This window comes from Amblyomma mixtum, chromosome 7 (assembly GCF_055824585.1).
Source record: "Amblyomma mixtum isolate Tamu chromosome 7, ASM5582458v1, whole genome shotgun sequence".
NCBI lineage: Eukaryota > Metazoa > Arthropoda > Arachnida > Ixodida > Ixodidae > Amblyomma > Amblyomma mixtum.
The window spans coordinates 129179938-129206190 of NC_143018.1; the positions used below are offsets into that span (position 1 = coordinate 129179938).

Consider the following 26253-nt stretch of genomic DNA (forward strand, 5'->3'; position numbering starts at 1 on the left):
TCTCCTACCCTCCGCAGTACAGGGTAACAGAGCGGTTTCTCGTCCCGGTTAACCTCCCGCTTTTACTTCGGGTTCCCATTATTTTGTTGCGAAAGCAACATTTCAACCGCCAAAACGAAACCAAAGGCGGCTGCCGTAGCTACGCTGACCTTGTTTCAAGTGGTCTAAATGGTCGTGGCGTCACCGTGCGCGAATTTCAAACGGGGCCAATTTTACTTTGGCTGGTAGCCATGCATCCAATTAAAGGGATCGTATAGTGATGGTCTAATTAAGTGGTACTGAGATAAAAAGTTAATTGCTTAATTAACCAATTAGCTAATTAACCTTTGTAGTATGACCAGGTAAATTAAAAATTCCGGGGGCACTCTGTTGACCTAAAGTGCGGTGAGGCGAAAGCCTTAAGCACGGTGTTGCTGCTTGTGTCATTGATGTGTAGTTACGACGTTAAGCTTCGCCTCTAAGAGCGGAACGCGACAGCGTCTTGCAACGCGGCCTGGGAGTCCACTGGACGTCATCGCCCGTTCCGCTCTACGCCTTGCTCGTCGGTAAATTGGTTTTTGAGGAAAAAAAATGTATCGGTTTCGAATATCTCGGTGGACACCTGATCCTTGCCGTAACGGGAAGGGAGGAAGATGGGAGTGAACGAAGACACCGTATTCGCAAGACGCGCCTTTGTTCATTCCAAAACATCGAGCTGACATGATCAAGTGCTTAGCGTGCTCGTCTCGCACTCTTTCTTTTCTTTCACATAATTCGAATGAACGCCACATACTCCTGTTCGAAGATGCTCCGTACCACATGGTGTGGGCCTGCCAGCAGAACCCATCCCTACCCCCTATCCCAAACCACACCCGAGAGGACTGGGAGGGGACCCTGTCCGGTTGCTGCACCCTCGAGGCCCAAAGGGCCTTAACGCAGCGCGCCCGGGCTGCGGCAAACGCCAATGGTGTGCCTGACTAGGCATCCCACCTAGTGGTTGTAAGGGCGTGACCCTTCAAGTCACGACCTCCAACACCTCTCTCTATGATTTAATAAATGTTTTCACCACCACCACCACCGTCGCAACAGACAAAACCTATGTGTAATCCTCCACTCTCGCTCATTATTACTCTCTCCAGAATTATCTGGCATAGGATATATGACTTGGCATTGCTATCAAAGGCAAACACACCAAGAATTTGATGCCGCCTCCCACAGGAAGGTTGAAACATGACAATCAGGTCATGATCACATAAGTGTTCTCATTATCTGGGGTCAGCTTCCCAAGATCGACGAAGCCTTCAACGCTGCCGTCAGGTGTAAATGTTATGTGCTCCCACAGTTTCATCTCATCGATGAGGAGACCATCATTACGATAAAAAGGCTCCATTGGTTTTATTTTTCTTGAACAGCTACAAACACTTTCTCGCTAGAACCCAATCCACTCGTGTCAGTTAAGGTAGCGACGCAAACAAGTGCAAAAAGGCAGAGTCATAATCTTTTTTTTTTCTGATGTGCTCGAAAGGCGTGGTCTCTTCATGCACATCATAGCACATTCAAGAACCCACTAGCTCTACTGCTTCATTCATTTCGAGCTTCTTCGCTTTGAAGCAGTGAGGCATGGTAAGACCTGTCGCTTCTGCTTCATAGGCATCACTTAATCCTGTCTTGCAACATTGAACAATCAATCTGTGAATTTTCACGTTTGAAAGTTTGCATTTGGGACTTCGCCTTGAGAATTCAGTGGTTCGATTTTTTTAGTTTCGCTGTCTGCAGTTTCATCTTGTATGAAAACGCCTGACAAAGGCCTTTAGCACTCCTCTTTTCTTTAGGAGACTTGAATGAGAAGCAGTTTTCTCAAATACTTGAATTGTGGAAAATCTGTCCATGCTGTTTGTCTAATATCGAGCGGGTTATACTTGAACACTTGCCGCCACAAGTATTCGTCCTCCGTTTTCTAGCTGTTTTGAGCTCGCCCTCTTCACTAAACCCTCTGCATGGACTCGTAGCATCGACTTGACAAAGCGGGCCTTAACCATCGTAGCACTTGTCACTGTGACGTTTTTCACTTCTATGGCTTGCGCAAACACAGCAGCATGAATACCGTGGCCATTTTTCGTGCAAAAACCCACATTTTCAAACACGACTCCGTCTGCTTAGGCCACTCAAGATAAAAAATACAATGTTCTCAGCTCCAACGACCTGATGCCTTGCCCAGCAGCAGCTCGGCAACTCTCATTTCAGGTCAAGCAACGGCACGATGTGGTCGTCAGCAGAGGCTTCGTCCTTCGGTTCTTCTTGAGACTCGGTCTTGTGAAACCAAAGCAATGGGTTGCTTTCCCACAAGTGTGGCAGGTGGACAGCAAATTCAACAGTACTGCATATTGGGCGAGTTGGTTGACATATATCTTGCAAAATGGACAGCAAATGCTGAGAAGTGCTCCGGGGCTTGAGGCAATACAGTCAGAACCGAGTTGTGTTTCGCGTTCTGCTTTAGCAGCGGGTACAGCTGCTACTGCATGGCTCAACCTCGTCCCAGCAAGGGCCACAGGAACAGCATCCTTGGGTGACCAGCGGTAGAGCGCAAACGGAAACAGTACCCGAAACAGTCGTCTGCTGGACTCCAAACAGGTTTCTTTTTCATCCTAATCTTCCAACGCTGCTCCGGAGCCCGAGAGATTTGATGTTGTCATTGCTGTCGTTGCCTCTGAAGCAATGGCTCATACACACTGTGGGGATTGGCCAATGTTTGGTGCTGAACCAAACATGGGAGAAATTCATTCACACGGTTCATAAATAAAAACTGAGTAATCGGGGAAAGCGCATAACGAATTTTGAGAGATGTTGAGAACATAGGAATGAATATTGAGGAAACAAAGAGGTGAAAAGACACGCGGCTTGTGGTGTCTCTCCGTCTTCCTCGCACACTATTTTCACCCAGAGATGGCGCTGCAACAACAGCATTGTAGCGATTTAAAAAACAAAAAAATGGCCTCCAAAACTATCGCCAAGTACGAGCATCAACCTGCCCACTACAACGACTAAGGGAGGGAGCACTTGCTCACTACTGACAAGAAATTATTTCCTCGCCTGCACTTGTAAGTATTAACAATTCAATCGACAAGTAGCATACTAAATCGCAGCAATTAAACTGTAATTCCTTGTTACGCACGCTCCCTGCACCCCCCGTTGAAACGTCTCTAGTAGTAAGGGACGAAGGGAAGAAGGCAGGAGAGGCCGTTACGTCACATTTTTTTGAAGCTGGATGAGAGAGCTTCCCAGCTCCTAGTTGGCAGCAGACAATGCACCAGACGACGCCGCTGCATCAGACGTTATTATTAGCTGTGCCCCCGGCCAAAGACTCCCAGAAGTCATTGCGAAAGCATGTCACTTCCGCCGTACTTTTTGGCGTGCAGCTGGGATAGCAGCGGCCTCTTCTAAGCTTTCCTTCCTCCATGATAAAAAACAATGGTGGCCTTCTTCATTTTCAATTTCTAAAAAACAGATCCTCTTGTAGGATAAGCTTTTTTCTTAGAACGGAACCACTGATCAAAGTTTTTTTTATTGGTTTATTTTTGGTTTACAATGCATACGTAAACCAAGGACGAGCAGGCAAAAGGCGTTAAACAACAACTGACTAAGGCCTGCCCTCCTATACAAAAAACAAACAACAAATTATAACAAACAGTCAAAGCATTTGACAGCAACCGACTTCGAACAGAAAAAAAAACGCAGGTTAAAATTAAATTGGCAGTAGTATACAGATTTGATACCAAAAAAGATACAACGGTGTTTACTTATACAGCACTGTCACGAAAGTAGCATATCATGCACGGCTCAGTTATAGCTTTGGTCACTTCGTTTTTCCATTGCCGTAGAAAGTAGCGGGGCGTAAGCATTTAGAACTCGCGGTATCATAAATGTCAACATTTGGTGGCCATAATTTGTACGGGACTTTGAAACATGGAAACTAGCTGTTCGGAAGTTATATAGTCCAGGCATGTGCAGATATGTGTTCTGAAATGTTTCTTTACTGTATTTTATTTGATTCTTTATGTATATAGCCAGTTTTTTGTCATACATTGTTTGTATTTTAAGTAACTTGTGTTTTCTAAAAACCTCCCCTGTGTCTTGGCTGAGTGTAAGGTTGAATACAGCTCGGATAGCCCTTTTTTGCAGCGCAAATAATTTTGCTATATTAGTAAGTGTTGTTGTACCCCACACAAGTAGGCCGTAATGTATATAGGAGTGAACTAAAGAGTAGTATAGCTGTAGTTTGCATCTGACAGGTACAAGCATTCGTAGTCTGTTTATTATGCCCACTGACCGCGATACTTTACTGCGTAAATAATCTGAATGGTCATTCCACAGTAAGTGCTGCTCGAAAATTACTCCTAAAAATTTTATTGAATTTTCACGAAGTAGAGTTGAATTTTGAAATTTCAGTTGAAAACTATCAGTAATCATCTTGTTTTTGGCTCTAAATACGACATATTTAGTCTTTTCAACATTTAGTTTCAATTGGTTAGATTCCAGCCATGAAGAAAGTTCTTGTAGCCATACGTTTGCTTCTTTTTCTAAGATAGCCATATTATTTCCTGAAAAGAACACATTAGTATCATCTGCGTAAATAATAATATTCTTAGTCTGAGGTATGTTCACTATGTCGTTAATGTACAGAAGGAATAGTATCGGTCCTAAAATAGAACCCTGTGGTACACCAACTACAATTTCCCCTGGTGTTGATGATACTGCGTTTATTTGGGTTATTTGAAAACGATTTTTTAAATAACTGGTGAGAAGCTCAAGAGCAAGACCTCTTACCCCGTACCGTTCCAGTTTTTGGAGAAGGATATCGTGTTTTACCGAGTCGAAAGCTTTCTTTAAATCAAGAAAAATTCCTATTGTTACTAGTCTTCTCTCTATATTGTCAATTAGCTGTTCCTTAATATTAAGCAAAGCAGATTCTGTTGTTTTATTTTTTTGGAAACCATATTGCTCTTTTGCAATAATTTTGTGTCGTGCCAGATAATTATACAGGCGATTATTTATTACATGTTCAGCAACCTTCGCAAAAGTAACAGTCAAAGTAAATCAAAGTAAATTCGTAAAGGATAATCAACAATAGACCATATTTACGCTATCAATTAGGTGATAGAGAAATGCGCAGAATATAACCAGCCCCTGTACATAGCGTTCATTGATTACGAGAATGCATTCGACTCAGTATAAACCTATGCAGTCACGGAGCCATTGCGGAATCAGGGCGTAGAAGAGTGTTATGTGAAAATATTGGAAGATATTTATAACGATTGAACAGCTGCCATAGTTCTCTATAAAGTCATCAATAAAATTCCAATAAGAAAACGTGTCAGCCAGGGAGACACGATCTCGCCTATGCTATTCACCGCCTGCTAACAGGAGGTATTCCGAGGCCTGAAATGGGAACAGTTGGGGATAAGAGTTAATGGAGAATACCTAAGTAATCTGTGATTCGCTGATGACATTGCCTAGCTAAGTCATTCAGGAGATGAACTGCAGGGCATGATCAATGAGTTAGACCGGCAGAGGAGAACGGTGGGGCTAAAAATTAACATGCAGAAAACCAAAGTAATATTCAACAGTCTAGCAAGAGAACAGCAGTTCGCTATTGGTGGCGAGGTGCTGGAAGTAGTAAGAGAATATGTCTATTTAAGGCAGGTAGTGACAGCTTATCCGGATCGTGACAGGGAAATAACTAGAAGAATAAGAATGGGGTGGAGCACATATGGCAGGTGCTCTGAGATCATAAATGGCAGTTTACCAATATCCCTCTAGAGAAAAGTATACAACAGATGTATCCTACGGGTGCTCACCTATGGGGCAGAAACGTGGAGGCTAACAGAGAGGGTTAAGCTTAAGCTAAGGACAACGCAGCGAGCTATGCAAAAGAAAAATGATAGATATAACGCTAAGAGATCAGAAGCAGGCGGAGTGAGTGAGAGAGCAAGCGCGGGTTAATGACATCCTAGTCGAAATCAAGAGGAAGAAGTGGGCTTGGGCAGGGCATGTAATGCGAAAGCAAAATAACCGCTGGTCCTTAAGGGTGACGGAGTGGATTCCAAGAGAAGGCAAGCGTAGCAGGAGGCGGCTGAAGGTTAGGTGGGCGGAAGAGTAAGAAATTTGCGGGAATATGGTAGCCACAACTGGCGAAGGACAGAGTTAATTGGAGAGACGTGGGAGAGGCCTTTGCCCTGCAGTGGGCGTGGTCAGGCTGATGATGATGATGAATCAATGTACAGCCCTAAAATCTCATATATAAGCTTCTATAATGAAGTTTTCGTTTGCTTCATCTTCTCAATGACCTGTTACGAAAAAAATGCGGGGCGCTTAAGCTTCACCTTTAGGTATGGAACACGACAGCGTGTTGCAGGTGGTTGTGGAGTGTGATTAAATAAATAAATGAACGCATTTGTCGCGTTTTCAATTGTTTCAATGAATTAACTGATCACCTGATTAATTACACTAAATTACCTTAATTACAATGGTCAAGCAATTGCTTCTCATTCTGAGCATTTTGACAGCTCTGCACTTCCTTTTTTCATGTTTCAATTCCTTAATTCATCAATTAAATACAATGATTTCATTAACTTGTCATTGCCTGTCAAACACTAATCAATCATCAATCGCTAAACCGCAAATTACTACGGACGGACGGACGGACGGACGGACGGACGGACGGACGGACGGATGGATGGATGGATGGATGGATGGATGGATGGATGGATGGATGGATGGATGGATGGATGGATGGATGGATGGATGGATGGATGGATGGATGGATGGATGGATGGATGGATGGATGGATGGATGGATGGATGGATGGATGGATGGATGGATGGATGGATGGATGGATGGATGGATGGATGGATGGATGGATGGATGGATGGATGGATGGATGGATGGATGGATGGATGGATGGATGGATGGATGGATGGATGGATGGATGGATGGATGGATGGATGGATGGATGGATGGATGGATGGATGGATGGATGGATGGATGGATGGATGGATGGATGGATGGATGGATGGATGGATGGATGGATGGATGGATGGATGGATGGATGGATGGATGGATGGATGGATGGATGGATGGATGGATGGATGGATGGATGGATGGATGGATGGATGGATGGATGGATGGATGGATGGATGGATGGATGGATGGATGGATGGATGGATGGATGGATGGATGGATGGATGGATGGATGGATGGATGGATGGATGGATGGATGGATGGATGGATGGATGGATGGATGGATGGATGGATGGATGGATGGATGGATGGATGGATGGATGGATGGATGGATGGATGGATGGATGGATGGATGGATGGATGGATGGATGGATGGATGGATGGATGGATGGATGGATGGATGGATGGATGGATGGATGGATGGATGGATGGATGGATGGATGGATGGATGGATGGATGGATGGATGGATGGATGGATGGATGGATGGATGGATGGATGGATGGATGGATGGATGGATGGATGGATGGATGGATGGATGGATGGATGGATGGATGGATGGATGGATGGATGGATGGATGGATGGATGGATGGATGGATGGATGGATGGATGGATGGATGGATGGATGGATGGATGGATGGATGGATGGATGGATGGATGGATGGATGGATGGATGGATGGATGGATGGATGGACGGAGGGACGGACGGACGGACGGACGGACGGACGGACGGACGGATGGATGGACGGATGGACGGATGGATGGATGGACGGATGGACGGACGGACGGACGGACGGAATAGATAGATATGTTTGTGCCTCAACAACCAAGTGGCCTAAACGACAGCACACTAGGCCAGATACATCAGAATGACCACTTAAAAACATTTAAAACCGGGCATGAAAACAACAATTAGGCAAATATGTCCATGTCAATAAACGTTTTGTTATACAGGATTTGAGAACGAGTCATTGGTAGATGGCGTGCTAATCGGGATAAAATGTGTCGAAACATTTTGCGGCATTTGCATGCGGCATACGAAAATTCAGCGACATCAGTAAGGTCCCACAGTTAATGAAACCGCGCACGGCGTTTTTGCAAACACTGCATGTCACGTATGCGTCGCCTGTCGCCAAGGGTACACATATTGAGGTCTGCCAAGAGAGAATCATAGTCGTAGGAACGACGGCGACCAATATATCTATCATAATAGATGCGTATGACCTTACGCTGGACATTTTCAGTTTTCGTGCAATAGGCGACAGATACGCTGTTCCAGGATACTGACGCGAACTCAAGGTGCGGTCTCACAAGGGCACGGTATAATGTGCGTAGACATTCGTGCCGTCGAAATTTTTTTGTTTGTATAGAGATAAGACCAATATGCCTCAATGCGAGTGTAAGGGATCGGCAGTGTACGTGGGGTCATTGGAACGCGGCTAGGGGCGCTCAAAGCGGAGCGTCTCCTTTCTTGGAACGCGACCGCTCGCGAACGCGCCGGGAACTACGGGTGTCCACCGTCCCGCGGTACCGATTCGCGCACGTGCTGGCACGAATGTATATTTGTGTTTGTTTTTATTTTATTTTGTGGCGGAGAGAATGTTCCGACTCCGCACGTGCTGGCACGACCGTGCGTTCTTGTTTGTGGAAAGGGCGTTGTGCCCTACGGAAGCTGGAGGGCTGGCCATGCTCTCGGTAAACCAATCATGTGAGCAGTGCAACATGATTGGAAGCGACCAAATGTGGGCCGGGCCTTTAAGGCTTTAAAACCGGGCCCCGGAGCCGGAAGCGGGGTTCTGCGCTAAAGTGAGATGCTACGCATCTTCGGCTACGCCGAGTAGGGGCCTCCCCTAGTATTAGCCAGTTCCGCCTTTTGGTTGTTTGTCTTTTTGCCGTTGTATCTAACTTGTATATTCTGTAAATATTTGTATATAAATCTTCAGTTATTCCCTTTTTTATCCCTGCGTGTCAACTCATCTTGAGACCGTCTCTGACGGGGCACCCCTGGTGCGAAGATCAAGCTTCAGTCTTCGAGTTAAACAAACCGTCTCTGGCGGGGCACTTCTGGTGCAAGGAAGGAGAACCTGTGAACTTTACTGGCGCAGTCGACAGGATCCTGCGGCCATCGGAAGACGGCGCAGGAAGAAGATTGAACGCAAGGAGAAAGGCGACGGTCAGGTAACAGCAGCGTTCGAGAAAGGACCTGCGGAGAGACAGCGGCAAGGGCCACGGCAGCGGACCAGCGACGCGGGACTGCATCCGGTTAAGAAAAGCAGCGCGTCGAGACCTCGACGGTTACCGGCGGGTCGCAGCAAGTGACGACAGCGGGCACAGGACCAGCGGCGTGCGACAGCTCATCGCAGCGTGCGGTGAAAGTGGCGGTGGACGCCGACAACAGGAAGCTGGCAATGCGGATCGACGCATCGAAACCGTGAGTTTCCTTGGTCGTATTGTTCACGTCCCTGTTCATGTGTTAGAGCCGGTAGGACAGTTGACGGGTACGGAAGGAGGTGTGGAGAGTTATCCAAGCCGGCCCTCACTTGATGTCAGGCACCGAGTAGAATTGGCGAAGGCGCGCTTAGCTTATTATCAGGCTGAGCTGGCAAAAGTGAATGGAGGAAAGGCGCCGCTATGCGAGGAAAAACCTCCGGATTTGCAGGCGTTAGAACCAAGGCGCCAGCAGCTAGAGCTCGAGCTGGCTGAGCTCAAAGAGTCGAGGAGAGCTAGTCAGCTAGCCAGGGAGAACTGCTCCGAGTCCAGAGAAGTGAGGCCGCCTGTGCTGGAAGACAAAGGTGTATGCTTGTCATGCACAGGTCAGGGAAACAGCAGTGAGGACGCTGAAAGCAATCAGCCGGCATGCGGGAACGCATCTTTGTTAGGAAACGCCGCAAAAGGTTCAGGAAGTGAAAACAGGATTACTGAAGGACGCGGAAATATCACAGCTTTTCCGCCACCGCGGGCGGCTAGCAAAGAACAGGAGCAGCCCAATTCTCATGATCTAGGGCCAATCGAGACCAAGGTGTGCGATAACAAGCAGGACAGCGGTGGAATTCCTGCAGGCTCTATGAATAAGACTGTGACCTCTGACACGGAGCTAGTAACAGGTGAAAATCTGGCGTTGCTGCGAACACACACTGTGTCGGCCATAGGGCATGAAGTGCCCCGTAGCGTTGCTGGTGGCAAGAGCCCTTCTTCCGAGGCAGATAGCGGAGGTGGGCCTGCTTGCCGACCGGGCAGAGCGCCGCACAGTTGTGGAACGCACCCGATGTGTGTCCGGCCAGGCCATTTGAGTACCCGGAAATGAGTGGCGACTTGCCGCAAGGCAAGCTCGGGTCAAGCGACGGCGAGTCAGCTCGTGCAGCAGACGATGCCACGAAGCCGGCCAGCGTCTATCAAGCAGGGAGCGGCGATTTAAATGTTTGCCCGTGCAGGAACGGTGCAAATAGCTCCAAACGCTCCAAAGTACCAGGGGACAGGCGCATAGCCTTCACAGTGAATGTCGGCGCGTGGAACAGTACGTTCCGTGCTGCGGTACGCCAAATTATGTTCAGCAAGGCCGGCCGCACTGTTACAGTTGAACTAGGCAAGAGATATGTTCCTTACGCAGCACGCGGTCCGTACGGGCGCGCCGACGAGAGGGTGCCCTTAGGGGCGTCGCATGGTCAAAGATTTGGACCTATAGAGGATCATGACGTGTTTGATCCTGGAGGACACCAGCTGTGGAGTTCTTGCCCCGCTGTGGCATCAGTCTAATGAGCGTAGCGGACATTAGGCGTTAATCGTGTCGATCGAGACACGTGTTGGCTCGAAACGCACACAGGGACGCTCGGTGCGACTAAGGAGGCTCACGTGGCCACTTACGGACGTCGTGCGAGTGCTACTGAACGCTCCAGTTGCGAGTTTCGGTGTGTGTGTGTGTTCGTTCGCGAGTAGGACGCGGGCGTGCATGCAAGTGAACTGGTTACATGGACGCCGTGTTACGGCGCACGGCAGACATGCCACCGTGTGTATTTGTGCCATTTGCTTATGTTCTGTTGGTGCCTGTGTGCATTTTGCTTTTGCTTTTGTTGGTGCCATTGCTGGTGTAGCTGCGGTATGTCACCCACAGGGTGGTTTTGCGACCCGTACCGATCCCTTCTCGTTATAATTCTAAAAGTGGCATTTGAGCCCTTTGTAGAATCTTGGGAAGGGCGTGTAAGGGATCGGCAGTGTACGTGGGGTCATTGGAACGCGGCTAGGGGCGCTCAAAGCGGAGCGTCTCCTTTCTTGGAACGCGACCGCTCGCGAACGCGCCGGGAACTACGGATGTCCACCGTCCCGCGGTACCGATTCGCGCACGTGCTGGCACGAATGTATATTTGTGTTTGTTTTTATTTTATTTTGTGGCGGAGAGAATGTTCCGACTCCGCACGTGCTGGCACGACCGTGCGTTCTTGTTTGTGGAAAGGGCGTTGTGCCCTACGGAAGCTGCAGGGCTGGCCATGCTCTCGGTAAACCAATCATGTGAGCAGTGCAACATGATTGGAAGCGACCAAATGTGGGCCGGGCCTTTAAGGCTTTAAAACCGGGCCCCGGAGCCGGAAGCGGGGTTCTGCGCTAAGGTGAGATGCTACGCATCTTCGGCTACGCCGAGTAGGGGCCTCCCCTAGTATTAGCCGGTTCCGCCTTTTGCTTGTTTGTCTTTTTGCCGTTGTATCTAACTTGTATATTCTGTAAATATTTGTATATAAATCTTCAGTTATTCCCTTTTTTATCCCTGCGTGTCAACTCATCTTGAGACCGTCTCTGACGGGGCACCCCTGGTGCGAAGATCAAGCTTCAGTCTTCGAGTTAAACCGTCTCTGGCGGGGCACCCTCTAGTGCAAGGAAGGAGAAGAACCTGTGAACTTTACTGCGAGTAACACAATTGAATTTACATGCAGCCTAAAATCAAGCCTTGAATCAACAATAACACCAAGGTCTCGTACATGGGCCACACGAGAAATTTGACACGCCCAAAGTGTGTAATCAAACGTAACTGTTTCGCGTTTCCTAGTTACAGACAGGACGGAAGTCTTCTCTATATTCAGTTTTAAGCGATACATCAAACACCAATTCTCAACGTTGTTACTGTCAGCTTGCAATTGGCGGCAGTCCTCAATATCTCCAATATTACGGAATAATTTGACATCATCTGCGAAGAGCAAAACTCTCGAGTTCTTGGCATGGAGCGGCAAATCATTAACAAACACTAAAAACAACAGCGGTCCTAAGTTGGAGCCTTGAAGCACTCCCCAAGATTATAGAAATTCGTTGGACACACAGCCGGAAAATCGGACCATGTTACGGCGGCTGCCAAGGTAGCTTTCGAGCCACCTGCAGTACATGGGGCAAAGTCCGTATCTTTCCATCTTCATCAGAAGTACCTCATGGGAAACCATATATAAAGCTTTAGTCATGTCAAAGTAGATTGCATCTACCTCACCAGTATTATATTCGGCGAAGAATGCGAGCTTCACGAATCGATAAGGATGGATGCGGTGGCGGTAAATCAGCTAAGTCTAACTTTAACTCCTACGTACACCAGCCAAACTTTATCTGTACCGGCACACTTCCACACCTCAGTGCCCAAACTGTCCACACATATATGCAGACATAGAACACTGCCTTACACAATGCCACGTAGCATTACAGTCCCCGTCCTATCCTTTCCCGCCACCCCCACCGTGGCCCATCTGGCTTTCCTCCTGGGACCTGAACCTGCAACGCGCCCTCGTCACCTTGGCCCAGGACCTATTGAACGCCTAACATAGAGGCTGTTAATAAAAAAAGTGTCACACCACCACCACCTCACCACGATTAAATACATGTGGCCCAGTATAGTCAAGAAAGCTGCATAAATTCGTTTCCACAGGTCGACCTTTCACAAAACTGTGCTGCATAATTGAGATCTTCCGTTTGAAGTATGAGCCCATGCGTTCGTACATAATCATTTCAGAACCTTTCGCAAAAGAACAAATTAGTGACACAGGTCGAAATTGTTTACATCACAAGCATCGCCAGACTTGAATACAGGAACAACTACTGACACCTTCCAATGACAAGGAAAACACCAGTTCGCAACGCTAAGTTGAACAAATGCGCCAAAACAGGGCCAAAAATGCCAGCGCATCTTTTGATTATTAAGCTAGGAATTTTATCAATTCCTGTTGAAAGTTTTGGCTTAAGTTTCTGAATCGCCTAAAGAACCTCATGCTCGGTGACAATATCATAAGCTAAACAGTTAGCGCTGCCTTCAAGAGTGATGATAGCAATTGTGTTATCATGGCGCACAAAACAAGAGCTGAAGTGATCAGCAAAAGCTTTACGCACATCTTGAGGTTTAATACAGATGCCATCGCGCGTTTTTATCACAGCAGCACTAACCTTATCATTTCTTTGCTTGCGCACAAAATCCCAAAAACTGCTTGGTTCCTTTTTAATGTTCTGTTCAAGAAGTTTGTGGTACTCGGCTTTATCACGTGCAATCAGTTTTTTCACAATTTTTCTGCACAATGAATACCTTTGGTACCAACATTCACTTTCTCATTTCCCGGTAAACGGGCAATGATATTTGTCTACCAGAGCAAGATGATCGCGCACCGCTTGCACGCCAAAACGAGGCACATTAGATAGAATTAGGTCTAAAATGTTTCCAGCACAGTTCTTCATTGTATTAAATTGATATAAACCATGAAAATTACTAAAATCAATTAATCATTCGGCTTTTTCTCGAGTTGCTGTGCAGTCACTAGTGACCAAACCAGTGGGCCAATCGACCTTAGGAAGATTAAAGTCCCCGTAGATGCGAACCTTGTATATCGAAAAAATTTTTCCCCAATATCCAAAAATGATCGGTAAAAACGTTAGGAGCAGAATTTGGAGTAAAATAGTAACAACCGACTAGATAGTGCGATTTGTCACACGTTGGAATTTCCAACCGCACACGTTCTTCGTATGTCTCTAAGTCTGGTCTCCTAAATGTATTTAGCACAGATCGGCAGGCTATCAGAACTTCGCCCCCGTATTTAATCTTGCCAGAATACACCCTATCGGCCCTGAAAACAGTGTACTCATCAGAGAAATAAGACGCACTTGAATATGATGAGTTTAGCCACGTTTCCGTCAGGCACATGATGTCGTACTCACATTCGTATGCATTCGCGAAGAGAGCTTCCCTTTTAGTTTGCAGCCCTCACGTGTTTTGGTAATACAGCTTAATTTCCTGTGCCATTTTCGGATGTGGTTAGAGCACCATTAGGGTCATCAAAGCGCCGTGAGGACCGCAGCTTTCCATAAAAAGGGCGAAATACGCAACCATCAGGCCACACTTCCGGTTTGCTCACAAGTTCAAATAAATGCTCATCTACAGAAACGCGACAGGAGCAATATGTATCGTTTTCGTTTTCAGTTTTGTGCAAGTAACAACTTTGTCACCTACTGTGTCCACCAAAAGTTCCTCTATGTCAGAAGGCGTTGTTGTCGGGTCCAGGCGAGAATCAAGCTTTTCTTCGCCGGTAGTTTGGGTAGTTAGTACTACGATACAATTTTTTTTGCGCAGCCCCCGATTATTTCCGACATGCGGTGCCGTCTACTGCTACGCCGACGGCTTTTCGACCGTACGAGCTTTATACGCTGTCGCGTAAAACGGCTAGTGAAGAACTGGCTATTCTCTATTCGCGAAGGTGCACACACGGTGAGTGCCTGCAAGCCAACTCTAGCGAGAAGGACTTCCGTCCCTTAAACTGTTGTTGTCATCTTTTACAAGAGGCAGGCAAACGTTTGCGCGTAATACTGAGCCATCAGGTGCCTTCTTCCTCTAATGAATCGTCCATGAGAAATTTGAAGCGTCGCGATAAAGACCGTTCAAACTCGGCGACACTGAGGCTTTGCACAGTGACAATGACCATTGTTATAAAACATGCCACTTACTCGAGCGCTGGTATCTTTGCGCAGAGGGAAGTGTAGTATCCCACCATAGATAAAACTATTCGCAACAGGTCCACCCAGAGCACTTTGAAGAGGGTAAGCGTGAATACCACGCGGCTCCTTGCTGCACTTCGCCTGAAAAGGACAAAGTGAAAATCGACAAAACACACATTATGATCAACTGCAAGGACGCCTCTGCCTTGATTAGCCAGTTTTGCACTTGAGTCAGTAATACTTTAAAAGGGAGCAGTGGGTTCTCCACATTAGTTCGCAGGAGTGACTAACTCGAAAACAAGATATTGCATCCGATGAACATAACCACGCGGAAACTCTTACCGCACTTTTTTCGTATCTTTTCGCTGAATGAATAAAAAATAAAGAAGTAAAGCTTAAAAATCTACGCATCATTTGTCAAGAACAGAGCAAGGCAATCAAAACCACGCGGAAGTGTTGTATCAGTGGCCAGAATTTAATTTCCTTCGCAGAAAGAAATCCGACTGTTCGCATATGCACGCGCCATTCATAACAGTGGTCATAAAAAGCACTTCCCCAAGATCTCTGGGAATCTTGTCGTTTCACCCGGTGTCCAGGTTACAGTTATTTCTGTATTGTGCCGTGTCCCTATCCTTCAATAAAACCGAAAACTGGGCGAGTTAGCGAATGTATAGCATTTTGAACACAGCTAAAGACGAGGAATAAGCAAGAAACACGTACGCACAAACACGAAGCCCAGACTATGAAATAAATATTTTTTAGGAAAGACTAAGGCTTAGGAAGCATCGAAATCGAGCGCGCTCAGGCGAGCAAGGCATAGAAAAACACACAGAGAAAGCAAACAAACAACTCAAGCCATACGCGTGCACTAACCTCTTGAAGTTGCAATAGTTCCAGCGGGATAATGCAGCTCTATCGAGTGTAATGCCACCCAAGGTTTGGCGACACACGCGGAGTGTTATTGTGCTATTTCCCGGCACAGCTGTGCAACGTCGGTGCCTCCCAACTCCGATGAACATACGATATTATTATGATTTGATTTGGTTTGATTTATTTTCCATTTTGAAGAGAATGGTGGAAACTGAGGCAAAAGCTGCATAAAGCAGCTTGAAAGGTCTTCAGTCCCAGTGCAATGGCAGCAGCAGAGGAAACACATGCACAGTTTCTTACAACAATTTACAGATAAAATGAGTCAGCTTATTAATTTAAACAACCTGCTAAATGTAACACAAACTTGATAAAGTTAAACAGCAATTGATCGCACACACAACTGAAGATATGATTTGTGGGTGTTCCACAAACATGTGTAACAAACAACACATACATACAGAAACCTTTGCAGAAATTGCTCAGGAGGGAAAAAAATAATAATTCAATGAAATTATGTATGTTGAGCGCAAGAGTTAAATAAGTTTCTTAAAGTCGGTTAGTGAGAGATTACAGATGTTTATGCCTTGTGCGAGATATGAATTCAGTAGCCTCGGAAGTGTATACACAGCATGTGATGTCCATAGTTCGTTCGAGAAAGAGGAACATTATAGATTTCTAGAGAGCGAGTGATGTACGCTGGAACGTTTTCATGCAGATTTGCAATTTCTCTTAGTGTTGTGCTGTTTTGCCTAGAGGCAAAGTAGAATTTTCTCAACAGTAGAATTTTCTAACAGAAGTAGAATTTTCTTTGCCACAGTCGCGTAAACAGATGACAAGATTAGAAGAAGCAGCCAAAGCCTCCAGCGACCACTCGTGTTCTCTGAGACGAACAATGAGGCACTTGCCCGTCTTTCCATAATAAACTTAACAAACTTTTCCATAAGAGAGACGTACTTTGTACATAGACCCCTATGTTGCTCGAAGCATATCTGTTAGCGTGCTTGACAGCGCACCTTCTCGCATAGGGCCTCGACACGTCCAGCTTCTTCCTGACCGCGGCACATATTTGGCCGACCTTGTGCTCAGCAGTACACACCACTTGACATATTGCTTGAAATGGTGAACAAGGCACTGGAAGTCGACATCGGGCTCTCGTCCTGTAGTCTTCTATGTCTCTGTTTTGTTTCAGCCCCCATTTTTGCCATGAACAGCTTCCAACAAGCCCAACATTCCATTCTGCTGATCGACATCGGGCTTCTGGCAAATAATGTATTCCGCTATATTACGACCACTTGTTGTTCACTAGAAAAGGGAGAGACATGAGAACCTCAGCAGGCCTGTTGAAACTTTTCAAAGAAAAGAGAAAGGGCTTCAAGTACAGTACTTAGATACCCGGGAATCGGCATATCCAGTTTATGGGCGTTAGTTTGTACCTGAATAAAGATCACGTGTGCTGTAAATATGCACCAATACCGCAAAAATCACTTTTCAGCCACAATTTTGGGCACTCGGGGCTTGTTAAGGAACCCATAGCCGTGTCATATTTTAGATCGTCAACCCAAAAGTATTTCCCACATCTACGAGACGGCAGGTTCTGCGCAGAGGCTACAAGGTTTAAGGAGGCTGTGTTTGTCAGTCTCACGAGTTTGGAGCGGAGCCTCTTGGTGAGGATGAAACAAAGTTGCCCAAAAGCCAGAGAAGGTTGTGGTGACAAAAGCTAAAAAATTGCACCCATCCCATATCTACGCAGTGTCTCCCATCGTCTCAACAAAGTTGCGGCCAGGTTCGGCTCACAACTGGTTTTTACTGCTCAGCGCAAGGTTAACGGAACGGATTGCAAGAGAAGGCAAGCGTAGCAGGTAGTGGCAGAAAGTTAGGAGGGCGGATGAAGTTTACGGTGATACGGCGGCCGCAGTTCGCAAAGGACAGGGTTAATTGGAGAAACATTGGAGAGGCTTTTTCCCTGCAGTGGGCGTAGTCAGGCTGGTGATAGTGCTGCTAATGAGAATGATGATGACAAGGTTGGCAGAAGATGTGCCGCGGCCAGAAGAAGTTGGCGAGTGGATCCAAGCCCAATACTGGAAGGGGCGCTGTCAAACAAGCCAACAGATATGCTCCTTGCAACGGAGGGCTTATGTGCAAAGTACCGCTCTCGTGCAAAAAAAAGTTTATTATGGGCAGATGGGAACGCTCGTCTCAAAGAACACAAGCGTTCGCTGGAGGCCTTGGCCGCTTCTTTCAATCTTCCGCGTTTGTGGCAAAGAAAATTATAACGTATGTTCACCGGAATAGGGGGCCACCGACTCTGTCCATAGGAACAAAAATCAGCTTATCGGGAAATAGCCGGAGCATATCTAATCACCACATTGCGCTCCCTGTGTGCTGCGAAACCATCGGTGGCGTTACACCCGATCGAGCTGGATTATCTTGGCGAAAGTATTGCAGCTTCATGAGGTTAATGGACGCGCGTGGTTTTATTTTTTTTCTGTGTGTATGTTTCTTATGCGTTGTGCGCCTACGCGCGCTAAGTTGAAAGACTTTATAAGCATGAGTCTTTTCTAACAAAAATATCGTTCATAGTCAGCGCTTCATGGGGATGTGTGTGTTTCTTGCGTATTCCTCATTTTTTTGCGCTGTTGAAAATGCTAATCGCTTTGTTTACCGCGTCCAGTCTCTTGTTCTGAAGTAAGCTAACAGCTGGAAATCAATTTACATAAAGGCTTCTTTTATCTGTGTTGATTCTCTTCCCAACCAAGCTGAACAGAAAAAGTGAAGAACCGGAATTTTAGCAATGCCAAGTTCAAAGAAAGTGAATCGGCATAACCTGGCAAAAGGGATGACTCTCATGGTGCAAGCTCAGGTGGTAACAACAATAAAGTGTGCATAGCAAAGGTTCTTCTTATCGCCCTCAATGTAGTAATATTTAAACTAAACATCATGAAGTGCATTAGGCATACCGAGTAAACCCTTTACTTAAGGGTTGCCTCTCGCTGCAACGATCGGGTGCAATCGTTTCTCTATCCGCGCACACCACCACACTTGCAGTTCCTTGTTCTCCAAACGAAATGGCATAAATCAGCGATACACAGAAGATCAAAGCGCAATATCTGTGTTCGCCACTTTTCTTACAAGTAGGTCTTTTCTCACGCACTTGCCTTAAGCGCGGCATTTCACTACCAATTTGGCCGATGCGCACTGCAAAATAACTTTTACACCCAAGTTTACGACTGCTTAGCTTGTGTAGCGCTCAAAATTTGCGATGGTCGGCTCCCACTAGCGCCGCTAACACCCACAAAGATTACAAAGTTGAGAGGTTCGTACGTTTTCAAACCTAATGTTGTTTCGTGTGAGACTGGTTGCACGCATTTGTGATCAATGCTAGAGCTATAAGATACATTCTAAGCGGCCCAGCTGAGTGCCCAATCCTGTTAGTCAGTACGATTAAGGCTTAGTGCTAATCAATTAGAGGTTGATTTTACGAGTGAAGGCGTTCATGACAGTGACTCCAAACTTGCGCCTTCAGGTGCCGGGCAGTACGGTTTTGTGATGCATCGCACCTCAGTAGACCGCCTTCTTGTAGAGCGGCCTCGAGATGTTTTAAGCTTTCCTGGAAAAAAAAACCGAGCTGCGCTTCTCTTGCACAATGCACGATTTCATGAAATTAAAAACTGCGCTGGCGGCTCAACCATTCAGGCAAGCAGGTTTAAAGCGTACGTTAATGACACGGCTTACTGGGAACAAGGGTAATCATCGGAGGGTGGCACTTACCTAGCTGAAAGGCGAGCTGTTAGAGTTGTGACCAGTTTCTTGCAATGCATTCCTCTACGCAGTACTGGTAGTGGAGCCGCAGCTGATGCGCCTTTACGCAACGTTTCTTTGAACAACCTGCATTCATGCATTAACCCACAGTATCATATCGTAATTATTTAGATGTTTATATAAATCTGAAACGCACTGCCGATTAATAAGTGCTGACTAATAAATTCAATAATGCCAAGGAGTTCATAGTTTAGACATTTCAAAACATAATTACGGACATTTGACCTGCGTACCCAAACTGCCACGTCAACATCCAGTTGCCGCCTTTGTTTCGGGAGAGCATTTCTGGCTTTAACCAGATAGGAGACTACGCAATATTGACTGTTTTTGTTAATAAAGTGCTGGCACAATGATTGAGCAGCGTTTAAGAACAACAGAAAGAACGCTGTCAATGGGAACACATAGTCGTAGGCAAGAATATAAATTGGTTTCTACAGAAGTACCGCAACTAAATACGCCATGAGAATGAGTTCTGCAGAGCAACGGCCCCATGATGATCTTTAAAGAATAGAAGTATACATCCCAGAGAAGTAAGAGCTGTTTGTTGTCTGAATCTTTCATCTAGGTGGCCATGCACTAACGAAGTATATGGAAAGCTGCCTTGTACAAAATTTCCTAGTTGGAAACAATATCAGAAACGAGGGTGAAATCCTTTTTTGTCCCACCGAAGCCTTAATAACTAGTGAACGCAGATGTGATAGTCTTCTTTGCATTGTTTCTTCGAGAGAGATGTACCCACCTAGGCACAGTTCTGAAATAAAGCATGCGCTTGTCATGAAACAGATTCCTTGTTCGGAGACATGACACAATACTTAGAGAGCGGCATTAAGAAATCAGATACTACCATTCAAATTTCCACTTGCTTTGCACTTGCACTTGCTTTCAAACCAAAGGGTTAGCGACGCGTGCTCACAGAGAAATCTTCTTCGGATCCATTACGAAGCGCTTCGGCAACGTTTCGCTCATTCTTGTTATCTCCCAGCGTGATAGCACGTGTTTTCTCAGAAGACCGGATTTCTTGTGTTTTACATGCCGTTTTCAATGTGTAACCGTGTGTCTTGAGCGTCATACGGTCTTTATAATAGTTATAGATAGACACTAAAATTATAATTCTTACCGGATATTCATCCAACCAACTGTGAACCAAACTAATAAAGAAAAAGTAGTAATTTTTATACCAGCAAAACGAACAATAGTGCTAAAGAGCCGCTCTCATGCCCGAGACACAAGCTGCGGCAAAAAAAAAAACAGTGAACAAGTGCCGGCCAAACGCTAAGTAATAGGACGATGAACGGCTTTTCACGTAAAGGGGCTTTGTAAGGGGACCTAATAAAATTGATGTATGCCTGTGTTGTTAAAGGACGCCGCTTCATGAAGCACAGCAGAATGGTGGGCCTGTTGGTATGGCATGTCAGAGAAGCAAAACCAGCCAAAAAGGCGTTCGTCTTTTTTGGCTGGTTTTCTTCTTTGACATGCCTCTTCATGAACATCCTCTAGCAAAAATTTGTATGCGTTTTGTAGAAGCTGAGCAATCTGCATTCAAAATTCTGATTCGAGCGTCTTTACGCCTTTCCCTCTACTCCCGTCACTTTTTTTCCCGCTGAAAGGTCGGCGCTCCTCCACCGGCCTCACCGCCGGAGGCGAAGCTTCCTGAGCAGCCGGAGCTACGCTGTTTGTCGGCAGCAACCAACGCAGCGTCCTGACATCTTAAAGAACCTAACCAAAAGCCATCACTGAACTGATATACGCAGGAGCGGTGCAACGGAAGAGGGTGCGAGCATGAGAAAGTCACCGCAAAGGGCTCGCCAACTTTGCCACGTGATTGGTTCTCTGCTGCGTGTAGAAGTGTATGATTTGGCTCAGGTGTTAATGACAACACAATGCAGTGATTGAGCGAGTGGATGTTCTCTCTTTGAAATGTGTTTCAGAGCCCCTTTAAGATTAAGTGCTTGCAACTGATCTTTAGCAGCAAAACTATGAGTAAGCCATAGATGAAGCAAGTTAGAAGACAACTCCGGTTTTCTCCTACGGGCCAGGGGTAGCAAAAAGAGGCAGCAAACGAAAACGCAGTAACTTGTGGCCCCGTATTCACGTTAAATAATGCACAGCTACGCTGCACTGCGCTGAAATTCCGTTTGCAGCCACTTTTTGCTAGCCCTGGTCCGCAGTAGAAAAGCGAAATTGTCTTCTAACTTACCTCGTCGTCTATGGCTTATTCATGGCTATGGCTATGGTTTTACTCACAGTCTGCTTTGGGCTGTTTCATATATCAGACTCCTCGCAATCTCGGCTAACCTAAGTGCTTTCCTCGTATTTCGACTATAATCGACAGCTGACGGCGGATGAGCGTTACTCGAGAAAGCGCATAAACACATCGCCAATCGCAGCTATATGGGTGTGCATGTAGCAGCGCCAGATACGGTTCGCCTTTACACAAATTTTTGGCTTGTGTAAGAATTTCGGTAAGAGGTATTCCTCATCACGCGACGCAACCTATCGGTCTTGCCTTACATAGTATCTGCGCTCTTGCTGACGGGCAGCGTCCTATGCGTGGCCTTTTTCTTGCAGCCCCGTTAAGCGTTGACGATGATGGGTTTTCATACAACTGATCCGCTTTAGTAAATCGAGCTTTTAGGCGAGTTGGTTGCATGCATAGTCACAGCCTGCCGATCATACTTAGTGCGTAGTTAACAAACGCGCGATAATCGACTACATGCACAGCCTGCCGTTTGAAGAGCAATGTGCGTACAATTGTCGTTGTGAAAGCAACACTACGCTAGTGGCCGAGCCATTTCGCGGAGCTCTGGACAGGCCAAGCGGCGCAAGCGAGAGGAGCGGTTGCCGTCACACGGCGCACAGCTGGCGCGCTGGGGCCGCCGCCGTTCGCTCTCCATCGCCTCGCCGACAGTCTCTCTCTCTCTCTCTCTCTCTCTCTGATGCGCAGTAGCCATTGCGCATCGCCATCTGCGTGGTTTGTGGTGGATATAAAATTGGCGGTGGCTTAGATCTGCTATACAAAGATATGCGTAGCGTGAGGTGAGGGCGAGGTGATCACATCTCGGTGGACACCTGAACCAGAAGGAAGGTGCATAACTGCCCTCTTGGAATAGTGGACACCTCAACCATGCTTTAAGTAACTGGCGGTAGTGACAGGTGTGCGCTGCATGTGTTGCCATTGACAACGTTGTGCCAGAAACGCGGCGCTGAAGCCATAGGCCATCGGCGTTCGTTGTGTTCATTGGCATTGGGGTAAACCAAGTTTTACTTTCCGATTATTTTAAGGAAAGGAAGTGCGCATAATGGCTCCCTGGGTCAGTGGGTGCCAAATCATCCTTATAGGTACGTGGGGTTATGAAAGAGATATGTGAGCTTCAGGCATTGACAACGTTGTGCCGGAAACGCGGCGCTGAAGCCATAAGCCATCAGCGTTCATCGTGTTCATTGGCATTGTCAACGTTTTACACTCCGATCATTTTAAGGAAAGGATGGCGAGCGCGAGCACGCCAGCTGCGCGTAGGGAGGTCACTTGCTCATCGCGCATGCGCAGTATGGTCGTGCAAGAGCGCGCGAAACGGCGAGACTGTGGGCAGGGTAGCTCACGCAACAATACATGGCTACGCGCAGATGTTGCTTTGGCAATCCTTCAGGTTTAACCAGAGCTAAGCCAAAGCCAATTTTTCATTCAGATGAGGCGATGAATTAGGTAAATTAGAGCGCGGGTGCTGTTCGCATACTTTTCAGCATCTGTCGAAGCTTACGTGTACATTTCGCGACAGCGCACATCGCACTGAAGGAAACAAGGTCGCGTTGTTGTCTCCGATGGATACACGCATGAGCGAGGAGAACAGTTTTTTTCTGCAGTCTGCGGCTGCCCCCAGTAAGTTCACATAGTTTCTTTCGCCCTCACGGAGCCTTTTAGTGCGAGCACTAATCCGGAGGTTTACAGCCGAGCAAAATCGTCTCTTGCTGATGTGTGTTTGGAGGTTCAGAGCCTAGCCATGAGAAATCACATCAATATCCACGACTGGGAATCGAACCCGCGGCGGCGCGAACAGATAAGCTTCAGAGCCCACTGCCCAGAACCATTGAGCTATTTTTTTAAACATGGTATTTATTACATTGAAGCAATGTTTTACGTACATGATCTATGCACAAGCCGTGATGGAAACCATCTCAAATCAACACAATGCTTAACGCGACCCACCTAAACAACCCAGCATGAGAAAACACGCAGCACGGGGCACATCACTACTACATCACAACACGACACGCCTAAGCAACGATGCTCCAGAAAAGGAACAATGAAGAGCACAGCACTAAGAGCGGATGGTACTCTGCTTCAAATTAAAGCAAGGCAGACAATTCCCCGCCGCGGTGGCTCAGTGGTTACGGCACTCGGCTGCTGGCCCGAAAGGCGCGGGTTCAGTCCCGGCCGCGGTGGCTAAATTTCGATGGAGGCGAAATTCTAGAGGCCCGTGTACTGTTCGATGTCAGTGCACATTAAAGAACCCCAGGTGGTCGAAATTTCCGGAGCCCTTCACTAGGGCGTCCCTCAAAGCCTGAGTTCCTTTAGGAGGTTAAATCCAAATAAACCACACAAACCTTTAGGTAACACTCATTCTGCTGAAGTGGTCTTTTGTAGAAACAACAGGTTAACAACGTCGGTCTATCATGTGCGTTTTCCAGAGGCTGTGTAGTGCAGTCAGAACGAACACGTCTAAAGGTTCCCCGTCAAATGGCAGTGCAGTGAGAAACCACACAGAATGCAGTGTCATACTGTCTTTTTTTTTTCAATGTCGGTTGCAAGATATCTCAAATGTCCATTGCATTTTGGGAATTGATGGTTGCTCAACAGTGTCTAGAGCATCACAAAGGCGGCAATTGATTGCGCACACAAAACTGCCCTTTCTTTCTAACAATGTCTTAAAGGCCAATATCGGCTACGTAGCTTATCATAAAGATGTTTTCCTAGACGGCGAGAGGAGAATTTTACGCGCTTTTTGCAGCACGCCATGTCACGTTCAACCAAAATACATGCCAGGCGTTTCAGGGAAGACTAAGTAATTTTCAAAAATAGGCTTTTAGGTAAAAATACGGCTTTTGCGGCATAGTGTTTTCAGTGTTGGCGGACACCGGAAAAATTGGTGAATCGTCATAGGTACTAAGCTGGCTAACAAATAAATACCCTCTTAACTATCACTATTACGCAACTGGATGCAATTAGAGAGGTGTAGCTGCCGGTTAGCAATAGCCATATCAGTTTTTAGGATTACGAAAACGCCATTATCCCCTGCGGTGTGGACCAAAAAATTTTGGCTACATCGTGTCAATATATATGCACTTTCAACATGCACGTAGGCAAAGCAACCTTTCCAGTGCACGTAACCAAACAAAAAAATCTAAATACGTGCTTCGTTTGTCACTCCATTGCCTGCCGCTATATTCTGGCGAATAGGTACACTAATACAGAACAAAATTATTTTGCTGAAAACGATGCTCGCAATTACAACCGAAAGAGCGGCTGTGTCTGTAGCTCGCACGAGTAAAAACTTAGTTTCTAACAAGCAACATTTAGTTCCTCAAATGTGAAAAATGTAATCATTGTACCCACGGGAAGAGAACTGTGCAGGCTTGTCGGGAAAGCAATGACGATGTATCCTCGTCGACTAACATCTGAAATAAGAAAAGATGGTCGTTGCAGTCCAAGCCCGCTACATATCGTTAAATATATTCAGTAACTTGCACAAACAGAAGGAAGAAGAACCTCAGATTTTAAACATCTAATCTTTGATGGACCCGAAGCAATGAATTTGCTGTGTGCGCCCCTGCAAAAATTTATTACACAGTCTATAGACTGTCCACACACTACTGTTTATAAAGTCTATAGACTCTATAGACAAAACCTAGAGAACTCTCCATAGGCAATACAAAAGCTATTGGCAGTCAATACAATATGAAATATCTATATGAAGGCAATAGGAGAAGGAGAAATAAGAGGAAAGGCAGGGAGGTTAACAAAAAGCCTGCTAAAAGTCTATAGTCTTCTATAGACCGTTTTTATACGCGCGAAAGCAGTAACCCTGGGTTTCAGAGCCTAGAAAATCGTCTCTTCCCCATTGCATGTCTCAGAAACGTGAGCACTCCATCCCGCGACACTGCCCGCGAATCGTTTCCAACGCGACACTAATCCAGAGCTTAAGAGCCTAGAAAATCACCTCTTGTCTACTATACGTCCAAGAAGCGCGAGCACTCTGCTCCGCGGCACTGTCCGCTCATCGTCTCCTGCGTGGCACTGACACGAATGTTAAGAGCTTCGAAAATCGTCTCTCGTCGATTGTGCGTCATAGAAGCGCGAGCACTCCACCCCATGGAACTACCCGCTCATCTTCTCATTCTACGTGGCATTGATCCGGTCGTTCCGACCCGATAACAATCCCCTCTTGCCGATTGTATGCCCGACAAGCCCGAGTACTCTGTCCCGCGGCACTGCCCACGAATCGGCTCCTTCTAGGTGGCACTAATCCTGTGGTTCCGAGCCGAGAACAATCGCCTCTTGCCGATTGTAGGTCCGAGAAGCGTGAGCACCCGTCCCGCGGCACTGCCCGCGAATCGTTTTCACCTAAGTTGC

The 26253-nt window shown here is 46.5% G+C and overlaps 1 protein-coding gene across 1 annotated transcript in view; it reads right to left on the reverse strand.

The window, feature by feature from the left end:
* Window positions 1–26253, reverse strand: part of LOC149337567 (ATP-binding cassette sub-family C member 3-like) — a 162192-nt gene that overhangs the window by 101502 nt on the left and 34437 nt on the right. The window contains exons 5-7 of the mRNA XM_089553465.1: window positions 25237–25298; window positions 19575–19691; window positions 14946–15077 (exon numbers count right to left, since the gene is read on the reverse strand). Of these exons, the coding sequence (XP_089409591.1) occupies window positions 14946–15077; window positions 19575–19691; window positions 25237–25298 (311 nt within the window). The remainder of the gene's footprint in view (window positions 1–14945; window positions 15078–19574; window positions 19692–25236; window positions 25299–26253) is intronic.